The sequence below is a fragment of the Lethenteron reissneri genome, chromosome 27 (genome assembly GCF_015708825.2).
Source record: "Lethenteron reissneri isolate LAM-NWPU_2019-01 chromosome 27, ASM1570882v1, whole genome shotgun sequence".
Lineage (NCBI taxonomy): Eukaryota > Metazoa > Chordata > Hyperoartia > Petromyzontiformes > Petromyzontidae > Lethenteron > Lethenteron reissneri.
In genome coordinates this window covers 12,273,558-12,299,413 of record NC_083805.1, presented here as the reverse complement: position 1 = coordinate 12,299,413, position 25,856 = coordinate 12,273,558, and the positions used below count along the sequence as shown (strand labels likewise).

The following is a 25,856-nucleotide window of genomic DNA, read 5'->3' as shown; positions in this document are numbered from 1 at the left end:
ATTGTATGTATATAGCTCACCTGATGGTAAGATGATCAATTGTCGAGTTGTGGAGGAGGCACACAGGAATACTTAGAATGTCATCGAGCTTTGCTGGGTTTGTCGGGAGGTAAATCACGACATTATTATCAAGCCTTGCCTCCTGCTGCTCTGGAGGCTTGCGGGAAGGCGCGTGCACGATGACTCTCCCAATCGGCCGAAGGAGTTGCTTTAAGCGCCTTGTATCTGCCTCATTTTGTGTACGGAAATCATGAACGGTTTTAGACATGCCAGAGCCACACTTGCCTTCTTCATCGGGAGGAAAAATTTCAGAATACAATTCAATGAGTCCAGACGTCACTGCGCCATCCTTGGGGAGCTTTGAGTTTGAATTGCTGGCAGTTTGTTCAAACCACGTCGATGGTATGGCCAGTTCCACCAAGCACATCCCAAGCTCTCCTGCCAGTCGGCAAGACGTCTTCAACTCCTGTACTTTTGAGAGAGCTTGTAGTTTCACGCATGGCAGGTCATCTGCTTGTTCCTTTTTATTCCAATCCCTTCCAGAAATATAAAACACAACTTGGAGCTTTGGGTTAGAAGAGAAGACCTCGTGTTGTAGAACGTGGGCTTGAAGATTCCAGTTGGTCGTCAAGCCCGCTGACTTTTGTGGGAAAATATTCTCAAAACCAAGCGGATTTTTGGGCAGTGGTTGCCACGTGGAAAATGATCCCAGACTCACTTTGATGCCAGAGTGCTCTTTGGTACTGTTCAGGATTAAAATTGGCTGTGTGAGAGCGTGAAGGCTTGTGTTTAATGGTTGAGCGTCCTGTTTTGTGTTCTTCAGCAAGAAGAAGGACTCTTCATCTTGAAGTTCATATTTGAGTGGCAGGTATGGTATTGTTAAAGGTGAATGGTCATTCCCAAGCATGAGAGGCATGGCACTAAGATAAGGCATACCTAGAAGAAAAACACAAACAAAAAAACAACAATTTACAGCTGATATTTAAAGCCAACGTAAGTTGTTACAGTTTTTAAAGCATTCACAACACACATTGAACCGAAATGCTGCAAAAAAACACCCACATATCTTTTTGAATTGTATTAAAATAATGTTAAACATTTTATATCTGTAGTTAGTCATTCCATTCATTTGCAAATAATGTATATTCAACCGATAAAATAAATTGTTCAAAATGATCTAGTCTATGAGTTAGAATGGTAGATGTTACTTTTTTACAAATATGACTAAATGTGGACATTTTTAATTTGGTAGTCTTATGGGCAGAGATCATAATACATTTTATTTCCAAATTATACATCTTTTACTGTCCATATTTTTAAATATCATGCATTATGCAGGAGAAAACCCCATCCACTCTTGACATTTTAATCACATTGAGAGCACAATGATGAATCTTGAAAGGTTTTAGGGCCACATGACAGTCATTTTTATTTTTTTAAATTCATGGGCGATTGACACACTGTATTACTGTCACATTTGGTATAACTGACAAATGTATAAATGCCAGAGACAAGAATATGTCACAAATTTGACAAGTGACAGACATTATGAATTCACCATCTTCTATGTCTCGAAGCAAGCATTGCAAGCGCTTCCAGTACCGTTTCTCAGAACAACATATACCACCCAATATAGGCTTGTATACATTCTGATACTGTTTTTTTCTTAAACAGGCATCATTTATGACAATTTCTCAAATAGGCATCGGCGTTTACGGTTAGATTCAGGTCAGATTAGGACACGCAGAAAGCTGTGGTTGAGTGTTTATACATGCATATATTAAATAAAGGTTGGCTGAGGTTTACCGGTAAGGCCACATTAAAAGCTTTGGTTGAGTGTGTTTTTATACGTATAAAGGTCAGCTCTGCGTGTGGTGCTTTACTCTTCTGCTGCAGGCAGAAAGCTTCCACTTTTAATCAAGTACATACATTTCAAGTATTTAAGCATAAAGCACTCATCCTTATTGTAGAGAGCGAACACGGAACTTTACTGTAAAACAGACTCATTCTCTGTATGTGGTGTATTTCACGAATATGAAGATACAAAGTTGTTTCTTTACAATTTGCAGCCAATTTGCGGTCCAAAATGTTTGCTGTTGTATTCTACGGGGATATATCGACGACCGAGGCCCTTTTAGGAGGGCTCCAATGGTTGTTTTATGGGGAAGGAGGCTCTGGCAATTGGCGAGTCCAGCCCCTTGTGGGGGATTACCGCCCCTCATGGTGGGCACAAGGACAAAGCCCTGTCTAGAAGGCTGACTTTCAGTCTATCGCAACAGTGATTTTTGTGATATAAATAAAAAAATGTATATACAGGGTGCTTCAATTTTTTTAACACTTCTGAGAATTTGCAACAACACCACGAGAAATGTGCCTTCGGGCTCTGGAGACCACCTGGAGAAGATTCCAGGCGCGCGTTGACAGTGATGGCGAACAAGTGGAGACTCTTTGACTTTTGATCATAATCGTATACAGGGTGCTTCTACATGCATTTAAAATGTATGTGGGACTATCGTTTTTAAAGGAAAAGAACGGATAATACACTGTAAGATGATAATAAGTGTATGTTTATAGCTTAAAAAGTCGAAGAGTCTCCACTTGTTCGCTTTCATTGTCAACACATGCCTGGAATCTTCTCCAGGTGGTCTCCAGAGCCCAGAGGCACATACCTTGTGGTATTGTTGCAAATTCTCAGAAGCGTTAACATTTTTTGAAGCACTCTGTACATAATTAATTGATCATACAATGTCCCGTGAGCATTTGGCAGCGTATAAGCACAATACCCTCAGTTGAGTGTTTTGTCTGAACAATCTTACCTCCTGCAGTGATAGAATGTAGCCCGTGCTGAAACAACAGTTGTAATGCAGCCCAGAGGGGAGCATGTGTACTGCCTAACCGCTGTGCTCTTTAGTATCTCTTAATTCCCAGTGACACTCTTTGGAAATGGTGGGTGGCCCTCACAGATGCGCTCGCAATCAGAGTTGTGTTCAAGAGACCAGTGGCAGAGTGAGGCAAAAGAAAACCAAGCAAAAGCTTCAGGCTCCATGCAGCTCATGAGGCTCCAGACTCATGAAAAAAATGGAGTGCCTCAAATATCTGACCAAATGCAAACCTTAGTAAACATAACAAGCTATTTGCCATTAAAAAAGCAAATTAATCCCTTCCCCAACATTTCTATATTATCTGTATCTCACCGCTGCATCGATATTTTCTCATCTCACTACAACTATACATCTTGTCTGCATCTCTTCTGGAATCTCGCTAAGATTTTACAGTTTGAAAAGGGGTCACCCCCCACCTACTGGGCTCACATTCCACTGAAGGAGACCAATTTCTCATGTTAGTGGATCAGATTTCGTATTAGATTATGCTCATCTTACATTGGCATACTAATTTTAGATGTAAGTATCTTTTTGTAAACACATACAACCGTACGGTACTGTTGAATACAATTGACACGAACATATAGTTTAAAATGTACTTTTTGTCACAACAATAAAAATGCATGCTAAGGTATTGAATTGTTACACCCACGGCATATAATTATCAGAGAAGCCCCACTCCCCCCATAAATAAACACAAGTAATACAACCATATTGTTTTCGTTTTATAACGCATACATGTTGCGTTGCTTACAAAGCCACTGTCACGTTTATTTTAAATGCTTAGAATCCTGCTAAATATTCGTTGTGTTTGGTATCTTCTTACACACTTGTAACACACCACCACACCCATGTATGATGTATGCTCCATGTATTTCCACCTGGTGTCCTTTGTAAAACCAACAAAGTTGCCTCATTGGCCATTCCCTTGCCTATGAATAAAGCATCTGAACTGTGTACTGGAATATTACTTTTCCGCATAATTATTTTCACAAAATCCCCAATACATTCACAAAAAAGTACCCATTGTAGTGGTGACCTCCTCGCCAGATGCCACAGAGCAAGACACAAACGAATGTAAAAACGGACCATGAAGGCGATCAGGCGACCCATCGACTTTGTTGAACAAGCAGCTCCCCACTGAAGTCCCGACCGGCATATTTTATTTTTGTAAAGTTATTTCACTTACACTAATGTTAAAATACAATTTTTGTTGCCACAATTTTCCTGTTCAAGCAATTTGTGCAGATTGTACTCGTCAGTGGCTCAAGACAAACGTGCTGACAGATTCAGAACCAGGAAAAGCATGCACAATTAGAATTGGTCTCTCTGTTAGGCGCTGGGAGGCTTTGTTTATTTAAGTGGTTGTTGCACTGTTCATGCTGGTGCCATAGCTAGGGTTGTCCATCTGAGGATATATCACGGGTGGAAAAATATCTCACAATAACGGAAGAGGAGATGACTATGTGTAAATGTAACATCTATCGTCTTTGCTAATTGTATGAGTGAACAAAATTGCACTAATGAGATGTTTAAAAAACATACAACAATCAAATGAGATAAGCAGACTCCTTTCATACTGAGAAGGGCATAGATTTATTTTTCTAAGTGTGACATTTGGAACTTCATCCTCTTTTCTAAACGCGATCCAGACGATGCTTGGCTTCGATCTTCCACGAAGCTAATGGACCACAACTCTAAACCTCATCTGCACAAACCATGCGGACACTTGATGCACAAATGGAAAAGAAAAACTCTCCAGTGTGCAACTGTGTTCACCCAGACAAGACCATGGAAGATAGAGTGACTCAATGGCTGATTGACGAATCGAAGGAGGCAGCTGTGTTGCTCAAACATCTCAATGTAACATTTGAGTTGTTGCTTTATATCAACATCATCCATACGAAAAACAAGATCTGCAAAATGGTTTCATGCATCATCACGTGATATTTTTTTGTTATAGAGACCCGAGACATCAAACCATTTTTCAGGAAGCATAATAGAGATTGGTATAACACGTGTGCCTGATTTGACCAAATGTTACCAAATCAGGCATTCAGTTTTAGCTGAGTCAATATATATATGGGGATGCTAAGGTCTGCTGAAAATATACATTACATGGCCAGGAATCAAACTCAATTTGATGGCATCATAATGCAGTGCAATCAACACTCTGTGCATCATCTCCCATATATAAGGTGATGGACTCATGAAGCATACTGATTCAACATCTGCAATTTTTAATTAAATAATATTACAATTGTATGCATCATATCGTATGCAAAAAGACCTGGGCCAAATATAGATTATTATATGAGACCAGTTTCTGTTATTCCGAATACAACCTTGCATACTACATGAAATGTAGCAAATTTTATTTTGTATGCGCTGCTGTAGTACAGAGTAATTAAAAACACATATTAGTTCCCTGCTGTGCCAACTTTAAAAAAAAAATTAATAATACTTGAATAAATTACAAAATTCTATATGAAAAGGGAAAATTGCAATTTCATGCAAAATACAGTTTTCCTACAAATGACTTTCTACATTTTTTTGCTATTTTTTATATATATATTAACCCAGCGGGAGACCGGTAATGCGGCTGACACAGCACAAGAGCCACTAAGACATTTATTCTTGTAAATTTATCAAGGGGCAGGGATTGTACCGATGCAACTGGTTTTGCATATTTAATGTAATTTTACAGCGTGTGAGGAGAGTACAAAGCACTCACCTTGCGGGCCTCATCGTTGCCCTCACAAGGAATGATGACCGAGTCACATTCATGCCAATCTCTCATATATTTTCAATTACAATGACCGCGTATGATATACTTGCTGGATGAATAGTGTTTAACACGTATCGTTTTTTTGGTATTAGATCGCGTAAATATAAGTGTCGTCAAACCCGCCACCACCCGGGTTTACTCTCCAACCCACAACCGGTGTGCTGTACTCGTAACGAATTAGCATGTCTGTTTACGTGACAAACCTTACTAATTGGCTGTGTCGGGTGGTGGCGAGTTTAACAACACATTTATATTTACAAGATCTAACCCAAAAGAAAACCTATATAACTAATGCACAGTATTTACACATAAACGGGATGCATTTTTATTAAATAGGAATCTTTATTGTGAGATATACATATATACATATATATAAAGCACCAAATCTAGTATTCAGATGCCTGTCTACTCAGGGTGACCGAGCTGATCATTTGCTCTTTGGTTTTGAACACGTTTGGGAGAGTTCCATATCCATTCATATCCCCACTGAGCAACAGACAGCGAGCCTTGCTCATCCAGTAACCCCTTAGGAGTAGGCAAAACGCTGTCATTGGAATGCCTGTCAGTGAACTGAATAAAAAACAAATCTTCGAGATGAACTGCTCTGTATGCAGTGAAGCTTGGAGTGATTTTAATTAAAATGTTGAGTCACGTGAGGTCTTACCTATATCACTGTAAACAGAAAAATTAATGCAACGCACCAGGGAAATTAAGCAATTCATTAAAACCTTTTGAAATTCGCATTCCAAATGGCAGGTAAAATGCGGTTAAGAAAAGCAGGCCGGCCAAGATATCACCTAGAAATATATAAATGGAAGAATAAGAATCAATAATAGTACGTAAAAATAATATTACACATGATCCTCAATGCTGACCTTTACACTCCATTTTTTGTTGAGTGTTGCAAGAAGTTACACTACTCAAAACGAAGTTAATTTTTATTGTATTTCCTACAACCACGTCATCTTTTCTTTTTCCTGTAGTCAACAGTGTTTATGATCAAAGAATAATATAGGTTGACTGCCTTCTCAGCAGTATTTTGTAGGGCAGCCTATCTCACCATGCAATGGATCACTTTTTTTGACATCTGTAAAATAATATCTCGGTACAATGTTCAAAGCTGCAAACTCTATATTTTTTTCTGGTCCACATATGGTAGTGGCGTTCATATTGAACAACACGCTGTGAGACATTTATGTTGGTTCATATCCGACGTACTTTGTCTGACAGATGTCTTCATGTCAATATCATATTGCCACTCCCACGTGTTCATATCAAACATTTGTTTGAACAAGACGATGGTGCCATGAGGTCACCATGTGTCTTGGGACTATGTTAAAACTTCCAAGTTTCACTCCTGATATGTAGCATTGTTATAAATGAAGCATAATTACTTCATGCTGTTTCTATTTTTGTTAAGGGTGGTGGAGAGTGGTGGGGGTGAATTTAAATGTGCTTATCAAGGTAATGCAAATCTTGAATATAAAATGGGCTGTCATTTCGCAAAAAAATACATTTATATGAGTCTGCGTACATTTTTTTTTATAAATCAATACAATATTTGTAATGCGTCTTATTCAGAAAAAAAAACCTGAGACAGAAGGGCGAAGGGTATAATGAAAATGTTAACTAAATTAAACTAAACAGATAAGAAAATACGTGATTTCTAATCTGGTCTTAAAATCCCTGATTGTCACGGCTGAACATACTGCAGGTGGCGGAGACTATTCTAATCCACCGTGGTTGCAGGTGAACAACTGTGTTCTGCCATCCTAATCTGAGTGGATTTCACAGTGAGCAGCAGGAGGTCCAGGTCCATACCAGATGTGTAGGTTTTTGCAACGGTACAGATGGGTGGATGGCATCGCTCAGGTAGGTTGGTTGACCTACCTGAGCTATGAAAGCGAGTGCTGCGACCTTGAACTGGAATCTCGTATGCTTTGGTCACCAGGGCAGCTCCTGAACAGGATTTCGATATTTCGTGAGAGGTGGGGCTAGACAAGCGACTCTGGCGAGGAGGGTGTTTATGTGCAGCTCTCTAATTTTTCTTCTGGGTTGTGCCGCATGTTGTTCGGCATGGTTTCCAACGTTTTTTCTCCACGTGCTGGGAGCTGATTGAGCAACCGATTGGGACACTAAACCAAACATCACACAGTACAACCTAAACACATCTAAGGGAGCTTTCTAAGAATAATAATCTCCATTTTTAAAGCTAATTTATCATGCAAATATATCGAAGCTCTGTGCGTCAAATAAACTACACTCCCAAGTATAGATGAAAATGTATGCGAAATACAATGAAGACTGATAATACATATTGCACTATGAGTATATGTCAAATCAACTACAGGGACATCCAACGATTAAATATAGCTTTTCAAGATATATAGCTTTTCAAGCTATATTTAAGTGCTAATAGTCACAGCGTTGCCAACGTTTACTGCCCATCCTCTTAAATTACCGATATTTTCCATTCAATCGTGTAACGTACAGCTGAGATGCATTACTTTTCCTTCTAAAACATGAGTAGTAGCAGTAGCATTGACCAATAGGCACATGTTATATGAAGGAATTGTCAGGAACAAGCATGCCTCGAATGGGCTCGAGAATCGATAAAGGGGAAATCAGGATTACAGAGAGAGCACTTTTAAAAATGCAGCCATTGCAAAAAAACGCTGGTTAGCTGTAATTGGCCTGCGCTGCAGATGGTCCATTTTACAAAATTCATGTCACATAGTAACACTTTCTTCAGCTTGCTGAAATGGCTGAGTAATCTGGTTTACAGCACATCCAGTGCGAATTCATTTACTTTTCTCGTATTATTTGCATGTTTTCTGACTGTTATTTTTTTTAAGAATTGATAGGAAATGGCAGCACATCTTTCACTTGCATTGGACCGCCAAACGTAAGACGAAAGGGGACACCAACGTACCAATGACATTTAATTTTCCATCAGATGATGATTGTGAGGATCAGATATTTTCACGCACAATCATCATTTGAGAGAAACCATCATTGTTATGTGCAATATATATATATATATCAAAAGGAAGGTTAATCTGACAGTACCAGGGTCATCTGTAGAGCAAGATTAGGGTGAAAACCACAACCCTGAAAAAAACCATTGGCCCCTCCAATGGAGAATTCATGTGCAGTGTTTTTCTATTGCTAAGAGAGCAGTTTTGCTTTACCCCATTATAAAATTATACCTCCCCGAACAGCTTCTGGGCCATTCCGTTTTCCGCGAGTCTTCAAACATTGCTGGAATACAACAGGCGTGGGCGAATGCAGGTACATCACATGAGAGATAGTACATATATTCAGGTCATCCAATATGTATCCATTTACGAGTCTGACAGTGAAGCAATGTTTGTTTATTCACTTTCATCCCACTCATCTGTCGAGTAGTGGACATGTAAAGTTGATCTTTGGCTCACAATGCCTTTTCATGAATAACCTTGCAATGTAGTAATAATAAAAAGCTTATTAGAGATGATACATACATTTTAAGTAACATTTAGCAAACTATTTACATGTTTGTCCAAAAAAAAACACGCACGGAGTGAAACGTTTTTTCATCGGCCTTGAAGAATAATTGTGTGGTAAGGACTTTCAAATTCCAAAAATACAAAATGTATTCAAAGCCAGATAACAATCTCGATAGAGTAAGCACCAATCGACAAATTATTTTTCATTTCACAATTAATCCAACCAACATCCCTTTTTCTCATGAATGTATTCCGCAATGGCTGCTCGTCATGTAATTATGTTGAAGTGGAGGTACATAAAAGAATGGCATACAATTACAGAACTCGCCTCCATTTACCAAATCGCGCTGATAAAATCCGACAGTCATTTAAACCTTGAAAAAGATGCGATATCTGTGTTTTGCCTCTATTTAGCACCTGACACCTGCATAACATATCGCACATTTAGTTATGCACAAGCAAATGCACATTCAAACATTATATTATTGTACTCAGATATCCCTTCACCACATAAAAAAAATAAGATTCAATCAGCATTTTACGTAAATTAGGGGTCTGTTTGCTAGTTTACCGTTAGCTGCACGCTCGCTTATCTTTTCAAAATTACCTCTCTGTCTCTATTTGAGTCCCTGTGAAAAGACACATGGTTATGCAGGTGTGATGGCAGGTGTGCCCAATGAGCTTCATCATGAGGAGGGGAAACAAGGCTTTGCAGATGTTTTCCCTGATACCGTGGAGTCTAATTAACTTTCAACTTAGCGTATATCATTTGACATTTTGAACGGATCAACACATGCTTCTTTTCTGTCGATGGGAATTCTTATTGGCTAGACAGGATTATGGCTTGTTAAAATCCTTGACACTCATGTGCAACAAAGAGGCCATAATAACATGTAATGTTCTTACATTTTAAAACACATTCTTGCAGAGGGAGCATGGTATGAACGTTGGGTTGCTCGGTCAATGGCCAGGGTCAACGGCGGCGTGGTGTATTCCGCAAATATGGGCGACTGTGAGGGCGGGCACAAGCCGGTGTGAGTAGGTTAAACGTTTAGTTTTACAGGAAGGAACAACAGGTACAGGTAGGAACAATGTTCCACACTGCCCACCAGGGATTTATTGTCTGTCTGTCTGACTGTCTGTCTGTCGTGCATAAATAAATATATAATACACACAGCTCTTTGATTGGTGGAGACCTACTGCCGGGTACGGAGAGGGGAGGTGCCTAAGAGAGGAGGGTCAGGGGAGGGGCCTAAGGAAGGGGGGAGTCATGAAAGGGGCCTGAGGGGGGGGGGGGGGGGTTTCAGAGGAGGGGCCTAAGGGAGGGGGGGTCAGGGGAGGGGCCTAAGTATATGGGGGGTTGGTCAGGGGAGGGGCCTAAGGGAGGGGGGTAATGGGAGGGGTCTAAGCAAGGGGGAGGGGCCGATAGTTAAGGGGGCTGGCTACCTGGCTGTCTGCCTGGCTACCTCAAGTCAAGTTATATTTTATACAGGTAGGAACAACAGGTTCCACACTCCCCACCAGGGATTATTTGTCTGTCTGTCGTGCACGAATGCGCTGTCCAACCAAGTTCCTACCTGCCCACTCCGAAGGAACGTGTTTTCACACTGCCCACCAGGGATTATTTGTCTGTCATGCATCGGAATGCAGCCCACCCATGCACCCCCCCACCGACCGCCGAGCAGGGCCACGATTGGTTGAGGATGTCGGGGAGGGTGAAGGGAAGGTAAACACGCCCAATCATCCAACTTCCTTCCCCCAAACGCCGAGCGGGGCCGCCATTGGTAGAGGTGGGGTGTAAACACGCCCACTCATGCAATCCCCTCCCCACCGAACACCGAGCAACGCCGCAATTGGTTGACGATGTCGGGGAGGGTGGGGCGGAAGGGTAAACATGCCCACTCATCCAACTGCCCCCCTCCCCTGAACGCCGCGCTGAGTGTGTGTGTGCGAGTCTGAGAGTGTGAGAGTGAGTGTGTGTGTGAGTCTGAGAGTGTGAGCGTGAGTGTGTGTGTGAGTCTGAGTGTGAGGGTGTGTGTGAGAGAGTCTGAGAGTGTGAGTGTATGTGTGTGTGAGTCTGAGAGTGTGTGTGTGTGTCTGAAAGTGTGTGTGTGTGTGTGTGAGTCTGAGAGAGTGAGTATATGTGTGTGTGAGTCTGAGAGTGTGTATGTGTGAGTCTGAAAGTGTGAGTGTGTGAGTCTGAGAGTGTGAGAGTGAGTGTATGTGAGTGTGAGTCTGAGAGTGCGAGGGTGAGTGTGTGTGAGTCTGAGAGTGTGAGAGTGAGTGTGTGTGAGTCTGAGAGTGAGTGTGTGTGTGTGAGTCTGAGAGTGTGAGAGTGAGTGTATGTGTGTGTGAGTCTGAGAGTGTGTGTGTGTCTGAAAGTGTGTGTGTGTGTGAGTCTGAGAGAGTGAGTATATGTGTGTGTGAGTCTGAGAGTGTGTGTGTGTGAGTCTGAAAGTGTGAGTGTGTGAGTCTGAGAGTGTGAGAGTGAGTGTGTGTGAGTCTGAGAGTGTGAGAGTAAGTGTATGTGTGTGTGAGTCTGAGATGTGTGAGTGTATGTGTGTGTGAGTCTGAGTGTGTGTGTGTGTGTGTGAGTCTGAAAGTGTGAGTGTGTGAGTGTGTGAGTCTGAGAGTGTGAGAGTGAGTGTGTGTGAGTCTGAGAGTGTGAGAGTGAGTGTACGTGTGTGTGAGTCTGAGAGTGTGAGTGTATGTGTGAGTCTGAGAGTGTGTGTGTGTGAGTCTGAAAGTGTGAGTGTGTGGGTCTGAGAGTGTGAGAGTGAGTGTATGTGTGTGTGAGTCTGAGAGTGTGAGGGTGAGTGTGTGTGAGTCTGAGAGTGAGTGTGTGTGTGTGAGTCTGAGAGTGTGAGAGTGAGTGTATGTGTGTGTGAGTCTTAGTTACCTAGAGTGTTATACAGGTAGGAACAACAGGTTCCACACTGCCCACCAGGGATTATGTGTCTGTCTGTCTGTCGTGCATATCCGGAATTCCGCCCACCCATGCACCTCCCCACCGAACACCAAGCTACGTCGCGATTGGTTGACGATGTCGGGGAGGGTGGGGGGGAAGGGTAAACACGCCCACTCATCCAACTGCCCTCCACCCCCCCCTGAACGCCGCGCTGTCCAACCAAGTTCCTACCTGCCCACTCCGAAGGAACGTGTTATAAGGGCACCACGGGGTGACCAGCCCCTTCCCACCCAGCCCCACCCCTCCCACCCCCCACCCAGCCCCACCCTCCTCACCCAGCCCCTCCCCATCCTCCCCACCCAGCCCCTCCCCACCCTCCCCTCTCCACCCATCCCCACCCACCCCATATTTGGAATGCACGACGGACAGAATAATCACCTGTGGGCTGGTGTAACCAGAGGTTCCTATCAGTATGAATCAACACTCTATATTTGATGGTGTTCACCCGTTGCATTTCAACATGTTCCGTATTACATTTTGGCGGATTTTTTTTTACCTTGTGTGGTGTACTGATCATATAAACATGCAATCCTCAGCTTGACAGTGTATGGTTCATGTCGGATCCGATCAAGAACCACATTTCTGATTCATATTTTCTCAGATCTGACTACTTGCCACCAAAATCTGACGAGGAATGGATTTTAATTATTAGAGAATACTATATTATGTGATACTGTGTTACTTGAACAAGAAAAAAACGTTTCTGGTGTTTTTTTTTCCTTGATTAAATATATCCTGGGGCACATTTTATAAAAAAAAATGTAACAGTAAAAAAAATGTTCTTGTAATGAATACATTAACCTTTAAATTAATTGTTATTAATTACGATATTTTAATCTTGTTTTGACAGTTAATACATCAGACATCCCCCAGGCTGAACTTCAGCTTGGAACCATTATACTCAACATCAGGCCTGGCACGATGGCAATGATGGCTGTCATGTGCAATTTTAATACACTTACATACCCATATTGGGGATGAATTTCGAATTAATTTTTTTAAATCTGAATGTTATATTTTCAAGGTCTTTGTCAGATTTCTTTTGGGTGGGCGAGGGGAGGGGGAGGTTGGCCCATTGTGATAACAAAATTAAGCATTTAATTTTTGTTAAAGAGCCCAGAATACATCGGGAACATCAAAGGGAGGGCGGAACAACATGTTCCAAATAACATGCCAGATGACATGCACCCTCATAATTAGGGGACGAACGAGGGCATCCGGATTCATCGCCTCGCCGTAGTAGGGGTAACGAGGGAGGAAAATGGGGAAACAAGGGGAGGGAGGGGGGCGGGAAATAATGTTACCGAACAGAACCCAAAATAAAATAACATGAACGCGATGTCCAAGTTTGTCAGTTTCGTTATCTCCCAGGAGCAATGGTCATCATTTGATAAGGATGGTTGGCGTATTGTCCTAGAGTCTACTCCAACTCCCTTCTCCTCGGCCCCCAATTCCACGGTGATTCATGCTGGGTTCAGTAAGAATGGGGAACCATTACGTGATAAGTTCATGTGTCTTCTTGCTAACAAAAGTGACTTCACCCAATGCCACGAGACAGAAATTTTGGTGGGAAAAGCATCACAGTGGCGCAACATGTAATGTAATTTCCTGTGATGTCATATTTTGGGATTAAACTGAAATAAAATATGCAAATCATCAAACATTTTGCATCTAGGAACCAACATTTTGTTTGGTAACTTCAAAACTAAGGAACAAATACCAAATCCATAGTACACTGTATTTTGTTTTGTAAAAACAAATATGAACGTTTCCTGTTGGATCAGCCAAATAGCTTATCAGGATCATTAAAATATGACCTAACCTTAACAGGTCACTTTCGTATCCATCCATGGTCAGTCTGATTATCGTCTCCTAGCAATCATGCAACCTTACTGAGCATAGTCTGCAGGCGACTTGAAATAGTTGCAAATTAATTAAAAAGGCTAGAAGAGTCACTTTATAATGGAATAAGGCGCAGAGTTAATAGCGTCAAATAAAAGCCTGGGCCATTACTTCAATCCCATTAAACTCTCTACACAATCATTGCCTTTCATCTTTACATTTATATTATGCACCACGTAGAATATATGGTGAATTTTTTGAGTTACTCGGCTTCTTCATCATGAAATCATAGAAAAAAATAGTTCATTATATCAATATTTAAAAAATCCACCTTCTGAAAGTATAAAATTTAAAAAGTAGTACATCTCTTTTTTACATTTGAAATCCAAGCAGAATGTGTGTTTTTGATGCTCACTGTTAAAATAAATCACAGGAGCATTTCAGAGGTGAAGGGTTTGTGATAATGCCAGATTTTTTTGTCCATGTACCCTGGCACAAGTGATGTGTGTAATGGCCAGTTAAATTCAACCCAGAGCACCACTGTCAAACCAAATCAGCACTTTCTCCGCAACGTTAACCTCTCATCACTCACTTCCCCGGGCACGAACTAGTCCTACTGCAGCATTAGAAAAAAAGTGTTATGCAAAGGTTGGTTGCCACTTTGCCAGCACTTTGCTATTCATTAATATATACACATATTCCACGTTCAAAATTTGAATTAAAATAAACGAAAGGCTATTTAAAGGTATAACATGTGCATCATAAACTAGGTGTCATATTAAGTGATAATGCTGCTATTTCAAAGGACTCTACTTCGGTTACATTCGAAAACTTTACCATCATATTGATTTCTAACACATTTATGTGCATGCATTTGTATGTATGAACATTAAATGTTGGTGCATAATTTTTTTTCCATTGTCGGCAGGGGTAAACCTCGTTGTATTTTTGAAGGATTGTATCTGCCCTCTAGACAAATATTTGTCCAACTTTCTGGCGATAGTCCTCCGGCTAATTGTCAACAACTCCATCTCCATTATAGACTCACAACGTTGACTTTCAGCTGTGCCAAACCATATTTTATATGAGGTCCTGTTTAATGTTAATGTAAGATGAACAACTGGTTATTAATAAAATAAAAATCTATTATATTGCATGACATTTCAACAAAATTGTTAATTTATAATAATTGGTTTTTTACCCTTCTATCTGGCAACAAAACTGACACCTTTTTTTACAAGGAGTCATGTTTACATAGACCACAATACCTGCAGTCATAATGCAAACAAAAAACATAACTCTGATAATGTGCACTGTCCTTGAAGTTGATTGGTCCACACCCGAGACAGCTTTCCTTGTCTCACATGGTGCACAATATCAGAGTTATGTTTTTTGTTTGCATTATGACTGCAGGTATTGTGGTCTATGTAAACATGACTCCTTGTAAAAAAAGGTGTCAGTTTTGTTGCCAGATAGAAGGGTAAAAAAACAATTATCATATTTTTACTGGCAAATGAGGTTCCAATGGTGTTAATTTACACTTGAAGTTTGATGTCCACGTGATTTTAGTTCATATTTTCTATTTATTTCAGGGTAAATCAACCCTGCTGACAGCAACATAAGTAAAATTCTGATCTGCTATGGGGTTTTTTGTCATCACAATATGAATACATATAAAATAAATCTACAATGAGGAGTCGGTCGTTAATAAACCAATGATTTTTCTTCTAATTTTGCAATCAACAGCTCATGAGACAAACCCTCCATTTCGAAGTCTTACAGAGTTGTGCAACTGTCTGTTGGAGAATAGCCAGTGGAAGGATAGATCAAATAACGTCCTCTGACATTTTTTTAAGTGACATTATTCATCCACACACGACAGAAAACCCTGATAAAGAGAAATGATTGTCGCATGGAAATGAAACAAACGTTGTTGTTATCCTCAGAGCTGTATTTTGCCAAATGAATGGAAATGCCACGTTAAATATCATGTCCTTTTGAGCATATTCATTGATGACTAGGAATAGACCATCAGCCTGTGACACTGAGAGCCAAGTTTAAATGGAAGTAGCCATCTGGGTATTAGCCCAGAATTTCAGCGGGGCTAGCTCAGTGCCCTGACCGCTGGGTCATTAGACCACCCCTAAAATAAAACGAATGATACTGACCTTCTGTCTGGTACACATGCATAATAGATAATGATTTGTTTGTGATATTGTGCCCTATGCACCGGGGCATCTCAAAGTGCTATCTAATCTAATGACATCTAATCTCAGACATTTGAAAGGGCACCCCCAGTGGCAGCTGTCCCCGTGGGCAAACGGTGACTCAGCACCTGGCCTGCAAACAAGCATTAGTCTTCCAGTAGGGGGTAATAATTGCTATGCATAATCCAAATTTAATTATTTTGACGCATTTCTTTGTATATATAGACATACCAATACGTTATTAGGATAGGAGGGTATAGGGACTGTGTCGAAGTGGTACATACACTGGTCATTGCTGACATCAATGGGGTGTGATATCTGGACTGGTGCTGTACTAACTCCCACAACCTCCCGACAACTTTCCACAACACTTCACTAAATCCGCACTGACCAGAGTAGTGAAGTATGATCAAATAACCCCCCCCCCCCCATCTAACAGTGGATGGAGACCTTCATCCAGCAGTGGAATGTCAAGGGGCATGAGTTACCAAAAACTGGTGTTGACACGTTTCACCAAACTATTCTGAACTGATTTAAGTGAATCCAAAGTAAGTGAAAATAGATATTGGCAGTAAGTATAGTTCTTGATAATTGCGGTGTTGGGATAAAAGAGCAGTTTTCGTTCCAAGTAAACACACTACGTTTGTCATCTAAATATATTTTGTTTTTAACATGGTGCACACATCATACCAAACTGATGAGACGGCTCAGTGGTAGAATGAGTGGCTCACAATCGGAAGGTGGAGCTTTCGAATCATGGCTGGGGTTTGACTCAGCCAATCATCCCTCCTTGGTATATAAAATATATACTACTTAGTGGGGAAGTCGATAGTAGTTGTTTTATGGATAGAATTGCCCCTGCCCCATGATTGTGGATTTTCCACCACTGGTTTAGAGCTGTAAAGAGGATATGAGCACTGCCTCAATGTTCATTCCAGCTGGAAATAATTTTTACTTTTTAGGTTCAGCAAATTAAAATTATATTATTTCCTCTCCACAGTAATCAACGTCTTCCAAATGTTTAAATCCTACATACCTAATTTTAACCCATTCATTGCATATATTAATTGGTTTAACACCTATAGTATCCAAAGGGGATCTTAATTGGAATTAAATTGGACCCATGGCATCAATGCTCTCAGAATGGAACATTTAATAAATCCACGTAAATTCTCAGCTCCACCTGGGATTTTTCTTAATTTTTGACGCCCAACAATAGCTGGCTGTGAAGAAGAGAGCGAAGCTCAGTATGAAAACGAATAGAAACTATTTTTAGATGAAGTTGCATAATAATGTATGTGTGAGTGGATTAGTGTGGATTACCTGCATGTCTATTAAATGAAATAAGCAAAGAATACGTGTACTACATATGGTTCATATATCATATTAAATAAGTCAAAGTGGTCCCCCATACAATTGAGTGTGGGGCAGTGCTCATATCCTTACAGCCATGATCCAGCAGAGGAAATTCCACATTCCTATGGTGGGTACGAGTATTTCCAGAGGACAACTACTGTCGACCTTTCCACAAAGTGGAAATCATTTTCGTGACTGCAGAGATGAAGGGATAAGTCGGGATTTTAATTCACAACCTTCTACCCGGCTGGAAACAAATCACGAGTGTGATAATAGTTTAAATGCATACAATTTCAAACGAACGAGCGAAAAGGTGAATCGTGTAGGGTTCAAATGAATGATTATGATTTGATGATAAATTGGAGCTAGGAATAAATAAGTAAAATTACCTTCATATCCGTGAGTTTTGAGTGAACCAATGGAAGTTTAGGTAAAGGTAAAAGTGCAACTCTGATTTGCTTATGACCATTGCTGAGGAAAGGGTATCCATTAGGGGGAGCTCTAGAAAACCTCTCTAGTTTAACACGTAGGCTTTCGAAACCAACCATCATCCATAACGTTTTTTTGGGGGGGTTAGATCGCGTAAGTATAAGATCGAAACAGGAAGACTTCTTCACAGTTCTGCTAAATCGCCTGATGAAGCCGGTTGCAATCGGCAGCAAAACATCGTACTCAAATTGTAAATGTTGTGGGTTTATTCTCCAACACACCGGGGTGCTGAACTAGTAACTAATTGGCACGTTTGTTTACGTGACAAACCTTACTAATATGCTGCGTCGGGTGGTGGCAGGTGAACGACAGAACCTCTATAGTTTAGCAAGTACTTTGGCCTACTCCTCCATGTTGGCCAGACATCTCGGAAGAAGTGGGAGTACCCACACTTTACCCCACCAAACCACACGCGCCCTGCCCATCGACTTACCGCGAGGAACCAATTTATATTGCTGGGTGGGCAGAGGTCCGCGAGACTGAATAAACTTGCGCTATTGTTTGAACTCTGCGTTGGAAGCTCGAAGCAGTGACGTCTTAATTGCACGTCCAGTGAGCTAAACATTACATCACGACTGCACAATTGCAGTGTGCTCGCTGCGTTATAAGACTCAAAAGATGAGCATAGGTGGGAGTAGAAATTAAAAAAAGCTCTTGAAAATATGATATTCGATGGCATTTAAGGATTAAATAGCCGAATGTATATTACGGATGCAGAATAAATGATAAGCTTCAGGATTATGTGAATATAGACACAATGATGAGTGCCGAATTACAAATGCTATGCAGAAACATTTCTAATATATATAAAAAAAATCGTCAGGTTGTTTTTTTTATCAGGTAAACGTTGAGACGTTTATCATAGCATTGAATAGCTAATTTTAAATATATTCTATATTTATAATACAATTCAATGATATATTAACTAAACTGATTGAAGTGCATAATAACTGATTGTACTTGTTACAGACATTTATATGAAATGCAATGCAGGTAATAATTGTTAATCGCCACTTAAAGTTGTCACATGAGCATATCATTATTTGGCATATCACAGAACGACGTATTTTTTACACCGGTAATAACTAATATTGCATTCATCATCAGCCTAATACTATTATCTAACGACCTCGCATAATAATATGCACATCTGTTTCTATGTTACATTCAGCATTAAGGTAATTGTAAGGCTTTTCTATTCCTTTAACTTCTTGGCATGCTGTAGCAGCATCACCATGCATCTGTTAGGGTTTATAGCCCTTTTAGGGGGTATATGGCCATGGACCAAACTGACCCAGCAGAGGTCTGGTTGATATTCTGATTACAGCTCAACAGTCCCTTGCTGTTTGGTGTCGTGCGGCAGATCAACGTCACACTGGGATATCTACTCCACAAGCAACTCGCAATTTGCATGAGGCTTTACATATTTCCATGGTGTTCCTTAAACAATTGATATCATTTACATTCGTTATATTGGCACTTGGTCTTCTTTGAAAAGAGACCTTTAGTCCGAATGGGCTTCACCTCGTGATAAATACATCCGATTTTGAAAAATTCTGCGATGAAAACAATGTTTAAAAAACAAAGTGAACATTGCATCATGGAATGATCCGAAATATCAAATCGTGGACTTACTGATGAAAAGGCATATAAGATGCGATTCCAACGTAACATTGCATAGACACATTACCATGAAATGAATGTTGTGTTTCATGCAATGCTTCGCTAATTGAACAGAAGATTCATATTTAAAGAATGTAGTCAGAATCGAGCAGTGGCGGCTCCTGCAAAATCTCTCAGGGGGGGGGCAAATGTCTGGATGATTGATAAGGATAAGGTCCACCCATGCAATGGATAAATTAACAGCTTAAGCATGTAAAGGCAACCTCACTTCTTTAATATTAATGAAAAATAAAGTGACTCTTACAACACATATTGTTTGTTTCTATACTCACTATTAATACAATCCACTCAAGTTTATTTTATTAAAGATTCCACTAGGTGGCGACAAATTATATTGTTGGATGAAACGTGCTTACGTATGATGACGTAAGCACGTTAGGGCGAGCCCTCCCGGAAGCCATAGAGAATGCATTGCAGCGCCCCCCGGTCGAAAAAAAACATCTTTGAATGTAAGTCTATGGGGCTACTCTCAGCCGGAGTGAAATCACCCAAAAAGAGGCGGTACTCCACAGAACGTGACATGACGCTGATTGGACTATATCCAGAGGCACAGTGACGGCTAGCGTGACTATGTGGTTGAATGACATTGGTGGTGCATCGCCCAATCGCCCTAATGAAGAAACCGCCCCTGGAATCGAGGTACCTCGAACGTGTATGAAACGAATATAAATATATTGTTTCAGCAATCTGTACTTCAGAAGAAGGGTTAGCGTCGTGGAGCAGTAGTTCACACACTGCACGATGACCACAGGTACCTAACGTTGATTCCGATCATGAGCACAAACATCAGCAGTGAGAGTATTATCCGAATGGTATCCTGGGCACCCGGTCCCAAACAGCATGGTGAAGTATGGTCAAACAACGCCCCATGACCAACACGGGGAAAGGAGAGTACTTCATACAGCAACTGGTTGAAATGGGGTTTAAATTAAGTCAATATGAACAGCCTTCAATGATCAATAATAATCTAAATTGTAAATTGCCTTAGACAAATCAAAATCTTAACAGTGTTAATTGGTTTTTCTTTCTAGCCTTTGTCTATACTTGTATGCAGGGCATGTCTACATTAAGAGGTGATGTAAATGGCAGTGAGCTTAAGATGATTCAATTTGTCAAGGGATGTGCATACAAAAAGTAAGTTACGTGCCTTAGCAAGGCTCAAAAGAGGGCATTGGCCAATTAATGTGAACAAATTAGGAACACTGCTGACCTCCCAATTCTCATTAACCATCCTTCCACGTCGTGTTTGTTTTGGTCTTGACCATTCCACAAAAGTGCGAAGCCGAGTAGAGAATGGAATATTGCTCGATTAGCTTATTTACCAGAAGAGGGACTATGTTGTCATATATTTTCCGAAATACGTATTACGAGTGATATTAGATGATGGAGAGGGAAGGTTTTTTTATATATATATACATGTTTCTGCGTCTACTTTAGTTCTTTGATATGAATGCGATAACAAATGTTGTAAGATTTAGGTTCGAAGTACAGCAGATTTATATGGTAACACTATACATGTTGAGCAATATCGATAAACAAATCGATGCTAAAAAACTGAACAGATACTAGATAAAACAAGGACATCAATGAGAGAAGAAGAAAAATAATGAACGAAATTACACTTTTTAAAGTGTTTTTTTTTTGTCATTTAAAAATATACGTATATAAAAACACTTCACAATTGCACATGTTGCATTGCTTTGAATCCGAATAGAATCAGATATGTTGTGTGTGGCGTTCTGGCATATCAATTCAACTCTCAACTGCGATGTAGCAATGCAGTACAGTACTTTGTAATTAATATTTAAACTTTGAATAAGTAGCTGTGTAGCCTGATTTACTTATATATGTTCAGTAAAATGTTTAAAGGGTCAATTTCAATTTCAAACCACACTTTAACATTTCCAAAGTGTAAAGTTTCAACTTGTACAAGATAAATTATTCACATTTTCACTAATAACTTATAGGAATAAAAGTTTGAGCGTACCTCAAGTACTGTAGCTGTCGTCGAATATCTGTTACATTGTATAAATTACAACTTTTAAAAGTGAGGTATCTTGGATGTCAAAATATTCTTAAGTTATTAGAGTTGAACATTATGATAAGAATAACTCTGCGACGCAAGATAAATATGTAGCGCAGGATAAGATCGAGACAATTACCGTAGAGTCATTTACAAACGTGTGCGATTTTCAAGAGGCGTTTTTATTTTATGAAGGACATTAACATTCGTTGCATTGAATTTGTTTTAAAATCTTTAAATGTTTCAGATGGCAATGTAATTGTTACGAAAGCATTCTCTTCCAATTGTTGTACACAACGTGAAAAAAAAACAAGTTAATTCAATAGTTCTAGATTTGAAGCTTTCGTGACTGCAAGGATTCATATTCTTAGGTGTTTTCGGTAAAGTCACGTAGGTAAAACATTAAAATTAATAAAAGTAAAATAAAATAAAAATCACGACGTTTCGGAGGCAACACAAGTCTCCGTCATCAGGTGGGACCGTCACAGCCAGATTTACTGCATCAAGTCGTGATTTTTATTTTATTTTACTTTTATTAATTTTAATGTTTTACCTACGTGACATTACCGAAAACACCTAAGAATATTCATTCAATAGTTTACAGCAATGAGCTAAGCTGTTGACCTTGCAGGTGACCATACCGCATTTCAGCACGAAACTAAGAGGTGGCGAGATGTTAACTACCTCGCCTGGTATACAGAAGGTCGTGGGTTCGATCCTACGCGTGTATACTTGGATTTCGCATGTTCTCCCCTTTGCCACTGGATTTTTCTCCGGAATAAACATGCGTTTGGAGTATTTATACCTGCTATACATTTTCACACGACAAGCCATTTCGTTGAGCTATCATTCGTGTCCAGATCGCTTCTAAAAAAAGAGCTATATAACTCAGTGGGCCTTACCTGGCAAAATAAAAAATAAATAGTTTATAGTATGGCAGCCTTACCTTAGATCCCCTTCTATCGGGATCGCAGACCAACTTCCCCAGATGGTTTGCTGGCAGCCACAAACCTCCCCCCCTTCCCTCAACCCCCTTTTAAGCCCCTTTCCCTGCCAAGTTAATAATAGGTTAAATATATAATAATGTAACGACAGGTTAAATATTAAAATGTAATAAATGGTTTTGCCTCATGGTAATGTTATTTTATCAACTTGCTCCGTTTCCTTCGTACCGTTTACGATGGACCTGCTCCCCGTACCACACAAACATCACACACTCATGTACTCGCTATCTCCTTTCCTATCTTACATTTACACTGATCACGCAATTTGTTTGAATGTATGTCTTTGAATTTGTTTGCATCTTTCTTCAGTTGTGCTGTGCATTTGAATGTTTCATCAGCGATTGGTCTGGAAAGAAAAAAAATCTTCTTAAACATGAACAAAAAACTGACATTATCCAACAATTGCCATGGTTATATAAGTCAATGTAATGGGACTATTTTAAAATAGTGCACGGCAGTTGTACTCAGTGCAGCATCATACACGTTGCACACAAAAAAATGTCAAGGACAAAAATGTCACATTTTCAACAAACAAAGACAAAGACCCCCCCTTATAGCCTTCAACATAATGTTGGGGCAACTGCTGTTAGCGAGCACCTATGAAGGCCGGCACAGCTCACGAGGGGTTGGGTGGCCAATACCACGCCCGGCCGCATTTGTCTCCCCAGTGGTGATATTTTACACACCACACCAAGTACTCAATTGGAGACTGAGTCGAGCTAGGGGAGACCCAGGACCGAATCAGATAATCGTTACTGGTGTTGGCCGTGAGCAGGAGTCGAACTCGGGTCGCCGGATTCGTAGTGCTAATCGATGCACTACCGCTGCCCACGCTTTCAACAACACACACACATCTTTATTGTGTGTACATCACACAACGAACTGCAGTATTACTTTATTACAGTATTACTTTACATATTACTATTTACTTTATGATCTGTAAATTAAAAAAATGTCACACTTAATATGGTATACTTTAGAACTGTAAACCAAAGATGATATTAAATAACCAAGTGAAGTGGAAAAATCTAAGTGAAGCCTGATCGATGTAAGCCGAGTGCTTACTCAGCTATCCATAAGGGAATAAAAACATAAAATAAAAAAAAATGTCGGTGAAAAGACCCTAATTAAGATAACATGTCGTAAGCTTTGTATGTGATACTGCCCTACCAAAAATATTATGAACATATGTAAAATGTATACTCATACAGTGAGTCGGGCACTGTTTGTAGACTGCCAATGTGAAGCGCACCTCTGTGGTTAATACACGCAATTGTATAAAGCGACATTTAGAGCAATCATGCAAGCTAAGTCTTTCCCTTCCCGACCGCTGCAGCCCAGTGAGGTTGTACATCACGTACTGGTTCCAACTAAAAACTCGGGAACGATGAATCGTTGTGCTCGAAGTTCAATTTCCGTGTACAACGTAAATCCACCTCATTCAATAAATCCATTGTTGTGATTTGAATTGAATGAATTAGAATTACTCTATAATGAATTGTAATTCCTTGCAACCAATGCTCTTGTAATGCTCTAAACTGATTAGAACGGATACAATGGTTGCAATATATGGTTCACTTCTGCCAGTGGGGAGTCACGGCGCAGTGACGGCTTTGAACCTTGTCACCCGAGTTTGATTCTCGGCCCTGGCTAACACCAGTGGCACGTGATGTCTGCACTGGTCACCACATCGACCAGTATCGTAATATAATGTGAACAAATAACAATGGAATACTCCATATTCGCCTATTCCTCGTTAATATACGTCCAATTAGTCTGCCGTCAGCACGTTCACACTTGAATTGTATTTACTTAGAAAAGTATTGCCGAATGAAGTTATTCATATACATTTTATATACATTTGCACTAAATCAAAACAAAGCAGAATTTTCTTATTAAAAACATGGAGCATCTTAAACCTTAAGCATGTTTTGCATTGGGTTTCAACTGAAGAGATCACCTGCATTTGATTACTATACAAGACATTACTGACAGCTTAACAAAATAATTACGTAGTTATGTTTCTTGAACTTCTTTCGCACCGTACAGAGTCAAGGATGCTAATCAGGGATGTGGGGGAAGGACAACAAACTAAACACAAAAAGCAGTTCTCAAGAAGGGAGTTTTCAATCTGTTGAAATTGTGTTGATAACGACGTGTGTAGTGTACAACTGAGGCTGTGTTCCATATTACTCAATTGGCCGTGATATTGCAGTGCAGAATTAGGACCACTACACAGTTAGGTACTTTGCAGATTCATTGACGTGCATTGTAGATTACCAAACTGTGTTCTGCAAGACAAATTCCTACATTGGCATGTATCCCTGCATACAGCACACTTCAGTATTGTGTAGCCTTAACACAATCGTTCAACGGAAATGTAATCACAGCTTCATGCTTTAACGATATATCCACTCCAGTGCATGCCTTCATGCGGACATGAGTGATACGACACGGCCCTGTGGTATCGCGACCGATTGAGAAACACGATGCACGCAAAGGTGACTGCACCCTATGTATTTGCGTGTCAGCATAATGGACTTTGATAAATGCCATTGGTACATCCTTCATATAGGATTGCTTCAAAATATGGACCAAACAAGATTGGCGTTGTTTCCTCACTTTATTGATGTTGAAGTAAGGCCATACAGATTGTTTAAAATGTAGAATAAAATAGATTTAACCGTGTGCCTATAGCACTACAGATTAGATGGTGTCAGACTCTGGTGGGATTTTTACATCAGTGTGTGTGCATGTGTGTTTACATAAATAAATTGGCTACTCCACCGGATTAGATAGAAAGCTTGGAGACTTTGCGTTGGCACACCTGACATGTCACTGGAATGAGATTGTTCAATTAATTAGAAGAGCCTGACATTTATTGTTTTGAGACTGCTTAATGGAATACTTGTCAAAGTTGAGTGATAAAGAGTCAAATCTGACCAGGCATCTGGTAAGACGTATCAACAATGATTGGGCTTTATTTTCATGTATACACCATTTGCTATTGCAGAACAGGTCACAGATACGTAGGCAAGGTTAGACTTCAACAATACCATTGGACAGATGGTGAGCGGTCAGATTTAGAGCTGGAAATGGCTATGCCATCAGTGTATATCACTCACA

General features: G+C 40.1%; 1 protein-coding gene across 1 annotated transcript in view; it reads right to left on the bottom strand.

The window, feature by feature from the left end:
* Positions 1-25,856, bottom strand: part of LOC133348562 (transmembrane protein 132E-like) — a 534,471-nt gene that overhangs the window by 302,462 nt on the left and 206,153 nt on the right. The window contains exon 2 of the mRNA XM_061561445.1: positions 21-936. Within this exon, the coding sequence (XP_061417429.1) occupies positions 21-936 (916 nt within the window). The remainder of the gene's footprint in view (positions 1-20; positions 937-25,856) is intronic.